Here is a 15,377-nt window from a genome sequence, read left to right as displayed (position 1 = left end):
GGTAGATGGAAAATATCCTCAGAAAGGAAAGCATTCACTCCCTTCCCCACAACTTCTACATCAGACAGTTTTCAAAAATCCTTATAGGGTCCCAGTAAAAGAATAGAGCCAATGGATTTCTCTTGACTCCTTGAATTCAGAATTGTTGAATAATTCTGACCAAGAGCTAGGGCTCAAGCAAATCTCTGCACTAAATATTGTGTTGCTATTTTAGATGAGAAAGAATTGATAAATTCTTTGTGATTTCAAATGTGATTTGAAAATAATGTTTTCAGGCTGGGCACGGTGGCTTGTTCCTGTAATCCCAGCACCTTGGGAGGCTAAGGCAGCTAGATCACTTGAGGTCAGGCATTTGACACCAGGCTGGCCAACATGGTGAAACCCCGTCTCTACTAAAAATACAAAAATTAGCAGGGCATGGTGGGCGCACACCCGTAATCCCGGCTACTTGGGAAGCTGAGGCATGAGAATCACTTGAACCCAGGAGGCAGAGGTTTCAGTGAGCCAAGATGGTGCCACTGCACTCTAGCCTGGGTGACAGAGCAAGACTCTGTCTCAAGAAAAAAAGAAAAAAGAAAATAATGTTTCAAAATATGCATACTATACAAAGAGATATATATCAATAACGGTAAAATTTTTTAAAAAAGAAAATAACAGTTATTTGTTTTAAGCACAGTTATCTATTATTACCATGATATTTGCATATTATAATAGGGGAATAAGTAGGAAATCTTGTTAACTTTTGCAAATCCTTCTTTCTAGAAGTGTGATTTCAAGCACTGGCTTTTTATGCAGTTAGTATTGTAATTATAATGATGCATCCTTTGAGATTTGGCAGTAACACATTGAAAGGAAGTTTCATACCAATAAATCACTGAAAATTATAAATTGATATTGTGTGTATGTACTTTTGTATAATTGGCCAAATATCTCCATTCTTATGCAAATTTGAGGATGTGTTTACCACTCTTCAAAAATTCGGTTTATGGGCCAGGCATGGTGGCTCACACCTGTAATCACAGCGCTTTGGGAAGCCAAGGCAAGCAGATCACAAGGTCAAGAGATCAAGACCATCTTGGCCAACATAGTGAAACCCTGTCTCTACTAAAATTACAAAAATTAGCTGGGGATGGTGGCACGTGCCTGTAGTCCCAGCTACTCAAGCGGCTGAGGCAGGAGAATTGCTTGAACCCGGGAGGTGGAGGTTGCAGTAAGCCAAGATCGCCCTCTGCATTCCAGCCTGGTGACAGAGTGAGACTCCATCTCAAAACAAAACAAAACAAAACAAAACAAAACAAAACAAAATCAGCTTATCCAATTTCCTGTGCACCTCATGAATCAGGTAAGGCATTTCTGTTGGTTTTGTGTTGTCAAAATGTTTTTTTCAGTCTTGGAAATGACTCATGTGCCAGTTCAAACATCAGCCTACCTGCAAAATCACTGACTTCCAAGAATAGGCCACGATTTTACAGTTATTTCTTACTCTACTCTTGCTATGAGTCTAAGCTCATTCAGGTGGTTCCCATAAAATATACGAAATGTTCAAATAGATAGGCATAAGTCAATCATAGATGTGCCTTGTCTTTTAATTGCATTTATTATTGGCCTAAAACCATTTCTATCATATGGTGCACACTGCCTACCTTTTCTGATGACATTGTTCCTTAATTTTTTGTTATTTGTCTCTTAAGAAACATATAAAATTGTTGTAATAAAGTCTCCAAGTTAATGAATAATCATTTGATGATGTTTTCAATGAATTAATCTCAGATCTCAGTTTTTTTTTAATGTCACCGTTTAATTTAGCTTATACATTTTGTTTCTGGCAAAGCTACACCTCATCGATTCCAGAAAATGAAATTATCCCCTTCTAAAAATTCTCTTAAGGAGGACAATTGACATCTCGTGATTAAACATTTCTTAGCTTCAAAACCCTTACTTTTTAAAGCTTGCTTCGGCTTATTGCTTTCTTATTAGAACAATAAGTTTTCCCACTCTCTTTTCAATTTGACTTTTTACTATTTTGACCTGTAATTTCTTTACTCTATCTACTTACTTATTAAGACGCCAAATGTTTTCCAGTGAGAACACATGGACACAGGGAACATAATGCATGTGGGGCTTAATACCTAGGTGATGGGTTGATAGGTGCAGCAAACCACCACGGCACACGTTTACCTGTGTAACCTGCATGTTCTCTACATGTATCCCGGAATTTAAAATAAAATAAAATAATTAAAACAAAACAACAAGACTCTGAATGTTTTCAGCCTGTCCACAAAAATAATTTTCTACCAAATTTCGAGGTCTTGCTCCCGTCAGTACCCTCTCCACGTTCTCTTTATACAATCCAAATTTAAAGGCCCAGGTAATGTTGCATATTTTGTCAGAATCTCCCCATAGACTCTCCAGACTTTCCCTTCCACTTACACAATCTATCTTTTGTTCACTTTGTTGAAAGTAACACCTGTGTGGCTAACTCGTATTTTCGCTCCTGGTCATTTATTTATTTTTTTTTAAATGTGAGCAGTACAGTTAGAAACTTCTTGGGTTTAAAATCCCAAGGAATGAGGACAGACCAGAATGGTCCTTGTACAGATTTGCAGACACAAGGCATGTCATTAAGAAAGTAAGAAAATGAAGTGAATTTATCCAAGGTTGCCCACTGTGAAGATGAAACATTCAGAATTGCATTCCAAACTGCCTGTTTTGATGCTGTCATTCTGTTCATTTTTCAGTGCCATTTTGCTACTGTTGGCATTTTGGTATAGAAAGCGCTTAGGATATGTAACAGTCACTCACCTTCTGATCTTAAAATAATACAGCAGCATAAAATATTAATTTTTAGCTTTTTTTCATGTTCTAGTAATATTTACAACAGATACTCTCACATGAATACTGGAACTCACCTCCCCATTGTCTACTCCATACGTTACCATGTTCTTCTATTCCTTACCCATACTCCAAACCATACTCACACTCATGCCTTATATTGCTCCTCCATACCTTATCCATACCTAGGACCCTACTTATACTCCATACCCTATGTATAGTCCATACCTTACTTTTTTTTTTTGAGGCAGAGTCTGGCTCTGTTACCCAGGCTGGAGTGCATGGTGCGATCTCAGTACACTGCAACTTCTGCCTCCCGGGTTCAAGCGATTCTACTCTCTTAGCCTCCTGAGTAGCTGGAATTACAGATGCCCACCACCACGACTGGCTAAAATTTTTCTATTTTTAGTTGAGGTGGAGTTTTGCCATGTTGGCCAAACTGGTCTTGAACTCCTGACCTCAGGTGATTCGCCCCCATCGGCCTCCCAAAGTGTCGGGATTACAGGCGTGAACCACCGTGCCTGGCCCATCCCTTACTTATATCCCATACCTTGCCATACTTCATACATTACCATACCTACTACCTTGCCCATATTCCATAAATTACACATACTCCATGCCTTATTCACACTCCATACCTTACCCATAGTCTATACCTTACTTATATTCCATACTTTATATATTCTTCAGACCCTTACTCACACTTCATTTCTAACCCATAGTCCATACCTTACTTACTTATACTCTGTACCTTGCCACACTTTGCACATTATTCATACCCAGTACCTTACTTATGCTCCATGCTCCAGTACCTATTCTCCATACCTTCTCCTGTATCATACCTTCTGAGACTTTATATTTTACTTTGTTCCACTCCTGACACTTATTGCACCTCATCTTTCATTATTTTTCTTTCAGTAACCTTAAGGATGTCATACCCCACCAGCTTAGAATCATGTTGTGGCCATGCAAAGTGAATGAGGCATGAAACTACTTACTCTTTTTCTATCTATCTATCTATCTATCTATCTATCTATCTATCTATCTATCTGTTATTATACTTTAAATTCTGGGATACATGTGCAGAACATGCACGTTTGTTACATAGGTATACATGTGCCATGGTGGTTTGCTGCACCCATCAACCTATCATTTACATTAGGTATTTCTCCTAATGCTATCCTTCCCCCTTGCTCCCCACCCCCTGACAGGCCCTTGTGTGTGATGTTCCCCTCCCTGTGCCCATACGTTCTCATTGTTCAACTCCCACTTCTCCCACGTGAGAACATGCAATGTTTGGTTTTCTGTTCCTGTGTTAGTTTGCTGAGAATGATGGTTTCCAGTTTTATCCATGTCCCTGCAAAGGACATTAATTCTTTTTTATGGCAGCACAGTGTTCCATAGTGTATGTGTGCCACATTTTCTTAATCCAGTCTATCACTGATGGGCATTGGGGTTGGTTCCGAGTCTTTGCTATTGTGAATAGTGCTGCAATAAAAATACATGTGCATGTGTCTTTATAGTAGAATGATTTATATTCCTTTGGATATATACCCAGTAATGGGATTGCTGGATCAAATGGTATTTCTGGTTCTAGGTCCTTGAGGAATCACCACACTGTCTTCCACAATGGTTGAACTAATTTACACTCCCACCAACAATGTAAAAGTGTTACTATTTCTCTACATCCTCTCCAGCATCTGTTGTTTTCTGACTTTTTAATGATTGCCATTCTAACTGGTGTGAGATGAGATAACATTTACTCTTTTATTTCATAGACACCAAGCCACACTCAAGCCAACTAGCTCACTTGGATCAATATTGTCACTATTACCTTTTTTAAGAGATCCAATGGGAATGTGTGAGGACTATTCTGAAGGTGTCTTATATACACACATTTTTTATGTGTGTGAGTCATGAAGTAGGGAAGAAATCACATGTAGTTTTCTGCTTTTAGCATACCCATGTCACCAAAATACCCTATTTTATATGATTGAAAGTTTCTCTTGAAGCCATTATGAAATACTACTTTTTAACTTCAGAAAGAATGTACCAAAAGCATTTGGGATAGATTATCTAACTTACTGTAAGTATTTCCTGGAGAAAAACAAAATAACAACAACAAAACCATATCTGTATATCTCCTCTAAATCTTTTGTTCTGCAATTTAACTTCATGTTCTTTTTTCTTTAGTAGACCCTCCTCAGTGAAAAGCCAGTTACAACCTATTATAAAAAGTGAATTTATATACTCAAGGACAATTATTTACAGGTCTTCAATATCCTTTAACATTTATGGATCATAGTTGCACAAAAAAAGTCCTTAATACTTTTAAAGATAACATCTCAACATTAATGATGTAACAGGCCGGGCGCGGTGGCTCAAGCCTGTAATCCCAGCACTTTGGGAGGCCGAGACGGGCGGATCACGAGGTCAGGAGATCGAGACCATCCTGGCTAACACGGTGAAACCCCGTCTCTATTAAAAATACAAAAAACTAGCCGGGCGAGGTGGCGGGCGCCTGTAGTCCCAGCTACTCCGGAGGCTGAGGCAGGAGAATGGCGTAAAACCCGGGAGGCGGAGCTTGCAGTGAGCTGAGATCCGGCCACTGCACTCCAGCCCGGGCGAAAGAGCAAGACTCCGTCTCAAAAAAAAAAAAAAAAAAAAATGATGTAACAGTTTGCCAGTATGCATACCTAGGAGTGAGTGGGATAGCTGTGGGGATAATTTGGGCTGCAAAGGTATTTTAGAAACTATTTATCCTGCAGAAACCCATTCAGGTATCATTTCCTGGTAGTTGTGTAATCAATTCCGAAGTTGCTTGAGCCCAGCACCCCACCCCATCCCAAGTCCTCCAGCCAGTATACTGTTTATTCCAGTTTGATCAGGGAGCCTGTCAATTGCATTTGTATATGTCATCATAGCTATTCTGAAGATATGATGAACCCTGGAGTAACGTACTGTACTTGGCAGCAACTGCCTCAGCTTTTGGGCACATACGCTTCAAATCTGAGAATATCATAGATATATATGGGAATCTTTGTAGAGATCTCTAAGGCAAGCTGGTATTTAACGCAAAAGTAAACCCATTTAGAACTAAAGCACTTTCCATTAGGCAATTTGGCGGCTGTTCTACGAGGCCAACTCACTGTGCTCTACGGATACATTTCGATTAAATGCTGCTTTGTATTCTTCCAAAGATGGGAACAATAAGGACGTTTGTCAAAGGAAAAACTGCAGCAAATGATTTCATGTTGAACATCTGTACTCTGCAGTTCATTGTTTGCAAGAGTTTATTGACCATAATTTTGATGCATATAGGTTTTAAAGAGTATAAACTGCATTTATCTTGGGCGCCTATCATTTATTTGAGTCTTGGCTTATTTATTTTAATTTTAGTTGGCATTTTATTTATTTTGGAACTCAGAAGAGATGAAGTAAAAGATGTTTCTCAAAAAAGAAATTTTAGTTAGCTCTGCAAAATTGATGAAGAAAGACAGTGTTTTCACAAAAAGATTAAGCAATTGAATTAAAAAATGTAACACTAAGCATATTATATCTTTATGACACATTTCAGCCTTAGAGATCTCAAACCAACTTATAAACTTTCAGACCACTTCCATAATCCTTTGTCCACCATGCCAATCATATCGACATTTCCAGAGTAAAGTCTAGCAGCTGTTAATTAGGAACATAATTTAGGAATGGTGGAGTCAAAAGATGATTAATGGTATTGTGAATGTGATACTGAGTTAAGCTGCCTTTTTTCACTTTATAAATGGATGATCTACTATTAGAGGATGCAAGGTTTTTTTTGTTTTGTTTTGTCTTGTTTGCATTTTAGTTAGGGAAGCCAAGGCTCAGGCAATTCAAGTTGCTAAATCAGAGTAGCTTTATCAGTCATGATTTGATAGATTGCCGTGGTCCTAATCCCTTGGCCTAACTCTGCTGCCATATAAACTACAGATAACCTGAATAGAGGAAAGACAGACTGTAGAAACTGACCACCTAGAAAGATAATAGAATTTCTTTCTTTATATATTATACATTTAATAATAATATAGCCAATATATTGTAAAGAATGAAACTTTGAAATCAGGTAGATTTGGGCTGTAACCCCAGTACCACGTAATTTAGTCTTTTGTGAGCCTATTTCCTAATTGCTAGAATATTGATAATAGCATATTTTGTAGGGTTGTTGTGTAGTTTATAGGCAATCGTGTATATAAAGAACAGTGTCAGGCATAGTGAGCTTTCAGTATATGTTAACTGTTATTATACTGTCTTGGATCATTTGGTTCTAAGTCTTGACTAAGAAAAACCTGATGGATTAGGTAACCTCTTGGAGTTAAAAAAAGTTGTCCTTTATTGTCCAAATGTCTGCCTTCACAGCAGACATGAAGATGATGTTCTAGATTAGATAATAAACAGCTAATTTTTATTTTGTGCTTCTTTGAAGGGTGCACCCAGGCAGAAACTCAAGATGGTTATGTGAGCTTCTACAACTTGGCAGTCTTGATCTCTGGGTCAAATTGGCACTTTATTTTTACTGTCACTTCTCCTCCAGGTAATTTTATACAATGTGCTTTTACTCTCTTTTTTCTTTTTCTTTTTTCTTTTTAGAAGACAATCCTTTCTCCCTTTTGGGAATAGCTACTATAATGAATAAGAAGTCATCATAGTTTAGAAAATAAATTCACTTGACTGTATCATTAAGCTTGAGAAGAAAGAGCACATGTAAAAATGGAAATCTCAGGATACTCCTGGTGAGCAAGAAACCAAATGTACATTTCCTTCTCAACATTGAAATTTACTTTCAGTGTTCTACTTGTTTTTTTCCTTTATTTACTTACATGACATTTGGTTGGATATTAATAGGAGAATGTTAATTTATAAGAAAGAAAGTCATGGGATGTTGAAATTTTAACTTTGGGTCCTGTCCTCCTCAACCCCTTGCCAAATGGGGACAATACCCATCAACATCGTGGCACTTCAGAATAAGGGGTATGTAAATTGTGCATTTGATCCAGTTCTTTTTGACAAAACATGTAAAAAAACACCCTCTGATGTATTAAATGTGACTCTCTTGAAAATATATAATGATCATTTGTCAACATGTTATTTAACTCACTAATGAGGAAATCAGAAGACAAGAAAACTAATTAAAAGAGCATTTGGGAGATAGTGATCATATAGCCCAGGAAGAAATGTTGAAATAAGTTTGCAATGGATACAGGGCAATAAAAGCAAAATTTTGATAGTCTGATGTTTACAGATATCATTTGCATCCTTAACTGTATAAAAATTGTTTCAGCATGTCAGTCTTCTACAAATAAACATGTCTGGGTCCTAATAAATAATAAATAGTAAGTGAAACAAATTTATGTTTGAGAGAACTTAATAAAACTTTCAATGAGCCTTTTGAAAATGTTCCAGTATGACACTGATAAGATCTGTAATCATAATCATTTTTCCTTTAATTCTAAGTTTTGGATTTTTTTAATTTTTATTTTTTTGAGATGGAATCTCGCTCTGTCACACAGGCTGGAGTGCAGAGGCACGATCTCGGCTCACTGCAACCTTCACCTCCCAGATTCAAGCAATTCTTCTGCCTCAGCCCCCTGAGTCGCTGGGATTACAGGCATGCACCACCACACCTGGCTAATTTTTGTATTTTTAGTAGAAATAAGGTTTCACCATGTTGGCCAGGCTGGACTTGAATTCCTGACCTCCTGATCCACCTGCCTCCGCCTTCCTAAGTGCTGGGATTACAGGCGTCAGCCACCACGTCCAGCCTGGAATTTTTTTAACAAAAAGACTATCGTCTGGAGTCAGATAATATTATTGCTCCCTGGCTATATGATCATTATCTCTTAAATGCTGTTAAAACCAGTTTCATGTTCTTCCTGGTTTCTTCATTAATGAGATAAATAACCTGTTGACAAGTGCTTTTTATATGTTTTATGAAAGTCACATTTATACTTCAGAGGATGATTGCTTAAATACTTATTAAAAAGAATAAAGTCACATAAGCAATTTACACACACTGTGTGTCAAAATGTCCTGATACAAGTACAGGTTCATAACAAATGTGTAGTGTCCTTGACCGTGGGATTCCCAGTTCCCAGGCATTGTGCCATAAGCTTGAGTTTTTGAACGGATATGTTTTAAAGGGTGAGACAGGCAGGAATGCATATTTTGTTCCCGATTTATCTGACATTTAAAAGGCCTTTGTCCTTTAATTAGCTCAGTAATTAATTAAGACTAACCAAATACGTTATCAAGTTTATTTTAAGGAAGAAGTTGTAAAACCAAATGCGAGACAGAAACTTCTTGGTAACTCCTGTAATTTTGAACTGGTCTTGGCGTTCACACTTAGTAGACTACTGCTTTATTGTAGTTTCTACTGACAGCCTGTAAAAACAACTAACTGAAGAATCACCTGGAAAGTTTTCCCTTAGTGTTTTTCACTGAATTATTCTCCATAATTTTCAAGATCAAGTCTATAAGATGAGACTCTTTCAGATGAGATTTATAAAAGTTTAAATTCGGATATAATAGATGGAGGATAAAAAGAAAGGAAAAATAGTAAAGATATGCACTTCTATGACCCCTTATAGACATCATACTGAGTAATGGTACGCGTCCAGAGAGTAACTCCTTGTTTCCAAGTATATCAATTTCAAGTGTTAGAATGTTTGGGAAAGCAGCGTATATTCACACATTTCAGCCAATCAATGAAATTTCTTATTTCTAACAGGCTTCAAAATAATAGGTCTGTTAAGCATTGTTTTGTGTTATTGTTGGTTCTTTTGGTTTTGTGTGTGTGTGTGTGTGTGTGTGTGTGTGTGTTGTTGTTGTTGTTGTTATTTTTAGAGAGGGTCTCACTCTGTCACCTAGCACCCAGGCTGGAGTGCAGCTCAGTCATGGCTCATTGCAGTCTCGACCTCCCAGGCTCAAGTAATCCTCCTACCTCAGCCTCCCAAGTATCTGGGACTACAGATGTGTGTGCCACCACACCCAGCTAATTTATTTTATTTCATTTTTTGGTAGAGATGGGATCTTACTATGCTGCCCAGGCTGGCCTTAACCCCCTGGGCTCATGCTAGCATTACAGGCATGAGTCCCCATGCCTGGTCTGTTGTTTCATTCATTCATGAATCAAGCAGAGAATTTGCAATCATTTCCACTATTTTCCCTCATCTCTCCAATATCTTAGAGAGAAGAAGAAATTATTATTCCTATTTTAGAAATACAGAAAATAGATCTGCCCAAGTATTTATGGAATCTTCTTAAGTCTGATGTGTTATCAAATCCAGCTCATTTATCACTTCTAAACTTCCTTAGACACTGCCAAGAGATAAGGGTTTCTGTAAGTTTGTAGTACTGACTTTGTAGGCAGCCTTTCCATATTCACTATCATTATGGTGTAGGCTGTGGCTTTTCTGAACATTTCTTGGTGCCATGGGGTTCTCAGGAGACCCTCAGGGGCTGCTGGGCTGAGAAGAGATTAATGTAACCAGGTATCACCCACAAATCCCCCCCACCACCTTCACCACACATACACTTAACCAGAGAAGCTCTACCTGTGGTTGCCAATTCCTTGGTTGGAATATTCTCCCTCCAGAAATTCACATGGCTCACTCAACTCATTCAGATTTCTTCTCAAATATCTCCTCCTCAAAGAGGCCTCTTTTGGATCACTCAGTCTATACCATCCCCAATCCTCCCCACACCTCCAGCCATTCTGTCTCATAAACTCACTTTAGTTTTCTTTATGAACTTATCACTCCCTGGCTTTATAGTATCTACGTATTTATTTGTTCGTCTACTGTGTGTGTGCTGGGTCCTCCACTGAGACCAAAGTTCCAAAGGGACAGAGATTCTGCTTAGTCTGGCATTATATCCCAAGGGTGTAGTAAAGCCTGGTGCATCATAGCTACAAATAAATATTTGTTTATGGATGAGTGAATATGTTCAGATTATTTTTAAGATTGCAGTTTTAGAAAATGTTCTGCTGCTAAGGTAATTGAGAGCCAGTGGTTTCCACCCTTGCATTTAGATAATTTCACCTGGTCGCCCTGACTTTAGCTTCTCCGTCATTTTGTGTTCTATACAAAAATGGACTGACTATATTTTATGTGGCTAATGTCACTTATCTGTTTAGAATCTCCCTTTCTAGGCTGGGTGGGGTGTCTCATGCCTGTAATTCTGGCACTTTGGGAGGCTAAGGCTGAAGGATAGCCTGAGACCAGGAGTTCAACACTAGCCTGGACAACATAGCAATACCCCACCTCTACAATAAATTAACAAAAAATTAGCCAGGCATGGTGACACATGGTTGCAGTCCCAACCACCTGGCAGGCTGAAGCAGGAGAATCGTATGAGCCCAGGTGTTCAGGGCTACTGTGAGCTATAATCGTGCCAGTCATTGTACTCAAGTTTGGGTAATAGAGACAGACTCTTTCTCTATTAGAAAAAATATAAAAGAATCTTTTCTTCTGTGATACTTCATGCCTTCAGAATGTTCTCAAGGTCCTTTTGCCTGATATTGAATGCCCATCAAGATTTGTCTGAAATTCTTCTAGCGTTAAGTTCCAGTATTTTCCTGCATGAGTCTCCTAAGTATCAATAGCTATTTTCTCCTCTCTGTCTTTGTTCAGTTATTTGCACAGCCTTCAAAGCCTCCTCAGATACTTCCCCCTCCAGGATGCTTTCCCTAATCATATCAATGGAAAATAAACATCCAAAGCAATTGATTTGCATTATTCTAGTGGCATGTGTAACATTCTGATTTGCTTAACAAATGTTTGTTATGTGTATCTTATTTCATTTACTAGCTTGTAAATATCTTAAGAATGGGAACTGGTAACATCAACTTGATCAAGTAAACAATTACTGAGTAATCATTGAAAAATGGATAAAAGTGTAAAGAATTTAGTTTTTACTTCTGTAAATCCCAAGTAAAATCTATTCTCCCATCTCTAGGCCTGATTGAGCTTATTCATATGCCCATAAAAAGCAATTAATTGGTAACAAACAAGCCAAATATGGCTCAGATATATGATGTATACAGAGGAGATTTTGTTTTAGTAGCTTTGGGACCAAGTCAGTCAGAAGTTAAGAGATTGAAGACTGTGACTTCCAGTAAAATTGTCAGGTTCAGCCCAGTGAAAGCACAGCAAAGAAAAACATGGTGTTTCCTTGAGTACATAAAATAAAAACTCTTTTTGCCTGAATTATGTGGATGAAAGCAGAAGTTTGAAGTTTGCTTGTTTGTTTTGAATAAGCTGCTTTAAGAATGCTGGCTGTAACTGTTCATAAGCAAGTTTTTTCAAAAATAAACCTGTTTGTATTGAGATATGATTGACATATGATAAACATATTTAAAGCATACCATTTGATACATTTTGATGCATGTCTACTCCCATGAAAGCATCTTCATGATTAGAATAATGAATATATTCATCACCCCCAAAACTAAAGGCAAGTTTTCAAACAATTTATTTTAAAAATTAATGTACTATAAAATTGACATTTTTGTATGTGGTTTTATTAATTCAAATACATGTATAGATCTATGTAACCATCCCCACAGTCAGGATAAGGACCATTTCATCACCCCAAAAATCTGTCCTCACATACATATAGCCTTTCTCCACCATTCATCCTTGGCAACCACTGATCTGTCCTTTATCTCTATAGCTTTGTCTTTTCTATAATGTTATATGAATGGAATCCTACAAGTATGTACCATTCAGAGATGGGCTTCCCTTACTCAGCATAATGCTTTTTATGTTCATTCTAGTTGTTACAGGTTATCAGTTGTGTGTTTGTTTATATTCTTTTTTCTTTCCTTTCTTTCTTTTTTGGCTGAGTGGTTTTCCTTGTCTAGATAAACCATAGTTTGTTTATCCATTCCCCTGCTAAAGGACATTTAGGTTGTTCCTGGGTTTTACTATGTATAGAGCTGCTATAAACATTTGTGTATGGGTTTTTATGAAGATAGGTAACTTTCTTTTTAAGATTATTTTATGCCTCATTTCATAAATAATAACGGGATGAGAAATTTTTCTGTCTCCAAAAATGGGAGGAGTTTCAGATGAATTCTTAGAGAGTTGGACGTCTCAACAGGAGGATACCATCTTGCCCCATCATTCCTGGCCAGTGGTTCTATCTGCCATTGTTCTATTCCTAGTTTTCCGGATCACATAACTCTCTAAGACAATCTGGTGCTGCAGTAGGAGTCCCTATGCCCCTGTTTTGATGTGTCATATGGCACGTATTGAGTAGATACATACATTAGAGCAAGTAATTTCACACATTCTGGAGCTGAGAATATTTTTGTTCTAATTAGTGAAACATGAGTGAAAGAAGCTGAAATTTTGCATTGGTATGGAAGGTAGGTCTGAAAATTAAAAGAGAGAATTGGAAGAATTCTTAATCAGTAATTGACAGAATTGGAAATAACTGTTATGTGTTAATGTTGGAATCTCATGATTCTCTAGCAATATAAATCTTGGATTTATAATTTATTTATATATTAAATTCAATGAATATATATTGAACACCTGCTATGTCACAGATACTATTAGAAATGTATTTATTTTTACTATATTTTAATTATATTAGCATCTTATTAACATATCATTGAAACGTCTTCTTTTCCCCCCCATAGGAGTCAATTTTACAGCTCGATCCCAGTCATTTGCTGTCTTGCCTGTGACTAGGAAGGAGAAGTCGACCATCATCCTGGCTGCTTCCCTGTCCTCTGTGGCCTCATGGCTGGCTCTGAGCTGCCTGGTGTGCTGTTGGCTTAAAAGAAGCAAAAGCAGAAGTATGTAGATTTTTTTTTTTTTATTTTGGAATGAAAATTTCTGAAAAAAAAGTCATCATGCATAACATATTAATGATTCTTTTTCTTTCCCCAAAGACAAATTTTTGTGAGCTTCTCTAAAATATAAAATTACACAAAGCCAAATTGTTCAATTAATACATTAGAGAAAAGGATTGCCTAATCTTGAGTAATAATAGCAATAATCATAAAACCTCATGTTTACTAAATACCATGGAACACATTCTGAGCACTTCAGATAAAGGAATTTCTTTAATCTGCACAACAACCCAATGAGGAGGGTGATAAATATTGTGCCTGTTATTATGTATGTAGAGAAAGAGGAACAAAAAGGGTAAGTCACCTGCCCAAGGTCTCAAAATCATGAAGAAGCCAGGCAGTTTGGCTCTAGATCGCATTCTCTGAAACACTATACTCCATTGCCAGTTGAGCCTTCAAAAAGTGAGTTAAAGAATCAGGGAAAACCAGCACTTTGAGAGGCCGAGGCGGGTGGATCACCTGAGGTTAGGATTTCAAGACCAGCCTGGCCAACATGGTGAAACCCCATCTCTACTAAAAATACAAAAATTATCTGAGCATGGTGGCAGTCTCCTGTAATCCCAGCTACTCGGGAGTCTGAGGCAGGAGAATTGCTTGAACCCAGGAGGTGGTGGAGGTTGCAGTGAGCCGAGATTGCGCCATCGCACTCCAGCCTAGGTGACAGGAGCGAAATTCTATCTCTAAATAAATAAATAAATAAATAAATAAAATTAAAAAAGAATCAGGGGAAAATGTCATCTTCTCCTTTAAAATGGGAGAGGGCTTAGTGTTTTTTGTTTTTGTTTTTGTTTTTTTAGCATAGAAATTAAGTATGTTCCTAAATATTTCCCAGAAGTGGATGCTATTTTTTAATTTTTTAAAGCTGGAGAATTGTAGTCACTGAGGGAAAGAGGCTTTGTAAATGAAGCTTCTTTCTATATTAGAGTGGAGGAGACAGGTGAGCAGATCAGGCATTGGCAAATTCCTTATTCCACCCATTTCTCCAACCCTAGACCATCCAATGAGTGGAAGAAATATTTGTGTTACTAGGAGGCCGTACAAAACCAAAGTATAAGCAAGAGTGAAGTTTAAAAGAGGAAAAATAAAGAAAGGCAAAGACAAAAGGTCAAAATAAAGGTGAGAGGAAGTAGCATAGTCCCACTACTACAACATTCACTGGGCTTGGAACTCTGAGAGATGCTTGGGAAAGGAAACTCCACTGGATACATTTTCTGTATTTGAACTGAGCTACAGCCTGGTATCCCTGCTTCTCTCTTCATCCTGTTGATCTGGACTGGACTAACTACAAGGCAGCCCCTTGTCTTTCTAAAGAAGAATGGGATCTTGACCTTGTTCTGCCTTGTGTTGCTGCGATTTGCAGTTTTTTGTTTTTCCTTCTTAAAGTTCTGTCTATATTCAGTGTGTGTAGTGCTGTCTGCTTGTAAGTAGAATTTTCATAAGTTTTTATCTCATGTAATCCCGTGAAGTAGGTGATTTGATTCTCATCTTCCATATTGCATCTAAACCAAGCAGCCATGCAGGGGTCTCTCCCTAAGGTCTAACCTCACTTTTAATCCTAAGCTCTAGAGATGGCTTTTTCTAACTCCTAAGCTCTGCTAATTCCACTTTTGATCTCCCAGCCCTAGACATGACTTCTTCCTGCATTTACAAA

At 37.7% G+C, this 15,377-nt stretch overlaps 1 protein-coding gene across 1 annotated transcript in view; it reads left to right on the top strand.

Annotated features, from left to right (window-relative positions):
• PKHD1 (PKHD1 ciliary IPT domain containing fibrocystin/polyductin) overlaps positions 1-15,377 on the top strand; it is a 477,374-nt gene that overhangs the window by 442,877 nt on the left and 19,120 nt on the right. Inside the window, 2 exon segments of the mRNA XM_033217424.1 lie at positions 7,292-7,399; positions 13,511-13,669. Coding sequence (XP_033073315.1) covers positions 7,292-7,399; positions 13,511-13,669 — 267 coding nt within the window.

Source organism: Trachypithecus francoisi, unplaced genomic scaffold (genome assembly GCF_009764315.1).
Source record: "Trachypithecus francoisi isolate TF-2019V2 unplaced genomic scaffold, Tfra_2.0 Lachesis_group10, whole genome shotgun sequence".
NCBI classification, from domain to species: Eukaryota; Metazoa; Chordata; class Mammalia; order Primates; family Cercopithecidae; genus Trachypithecus; species Trachypithecus francoisi.
Note: the sequence above shows the minus strand (reverse complement) of the source record. Positions and strands in the feature narration are given on the sequence as shown.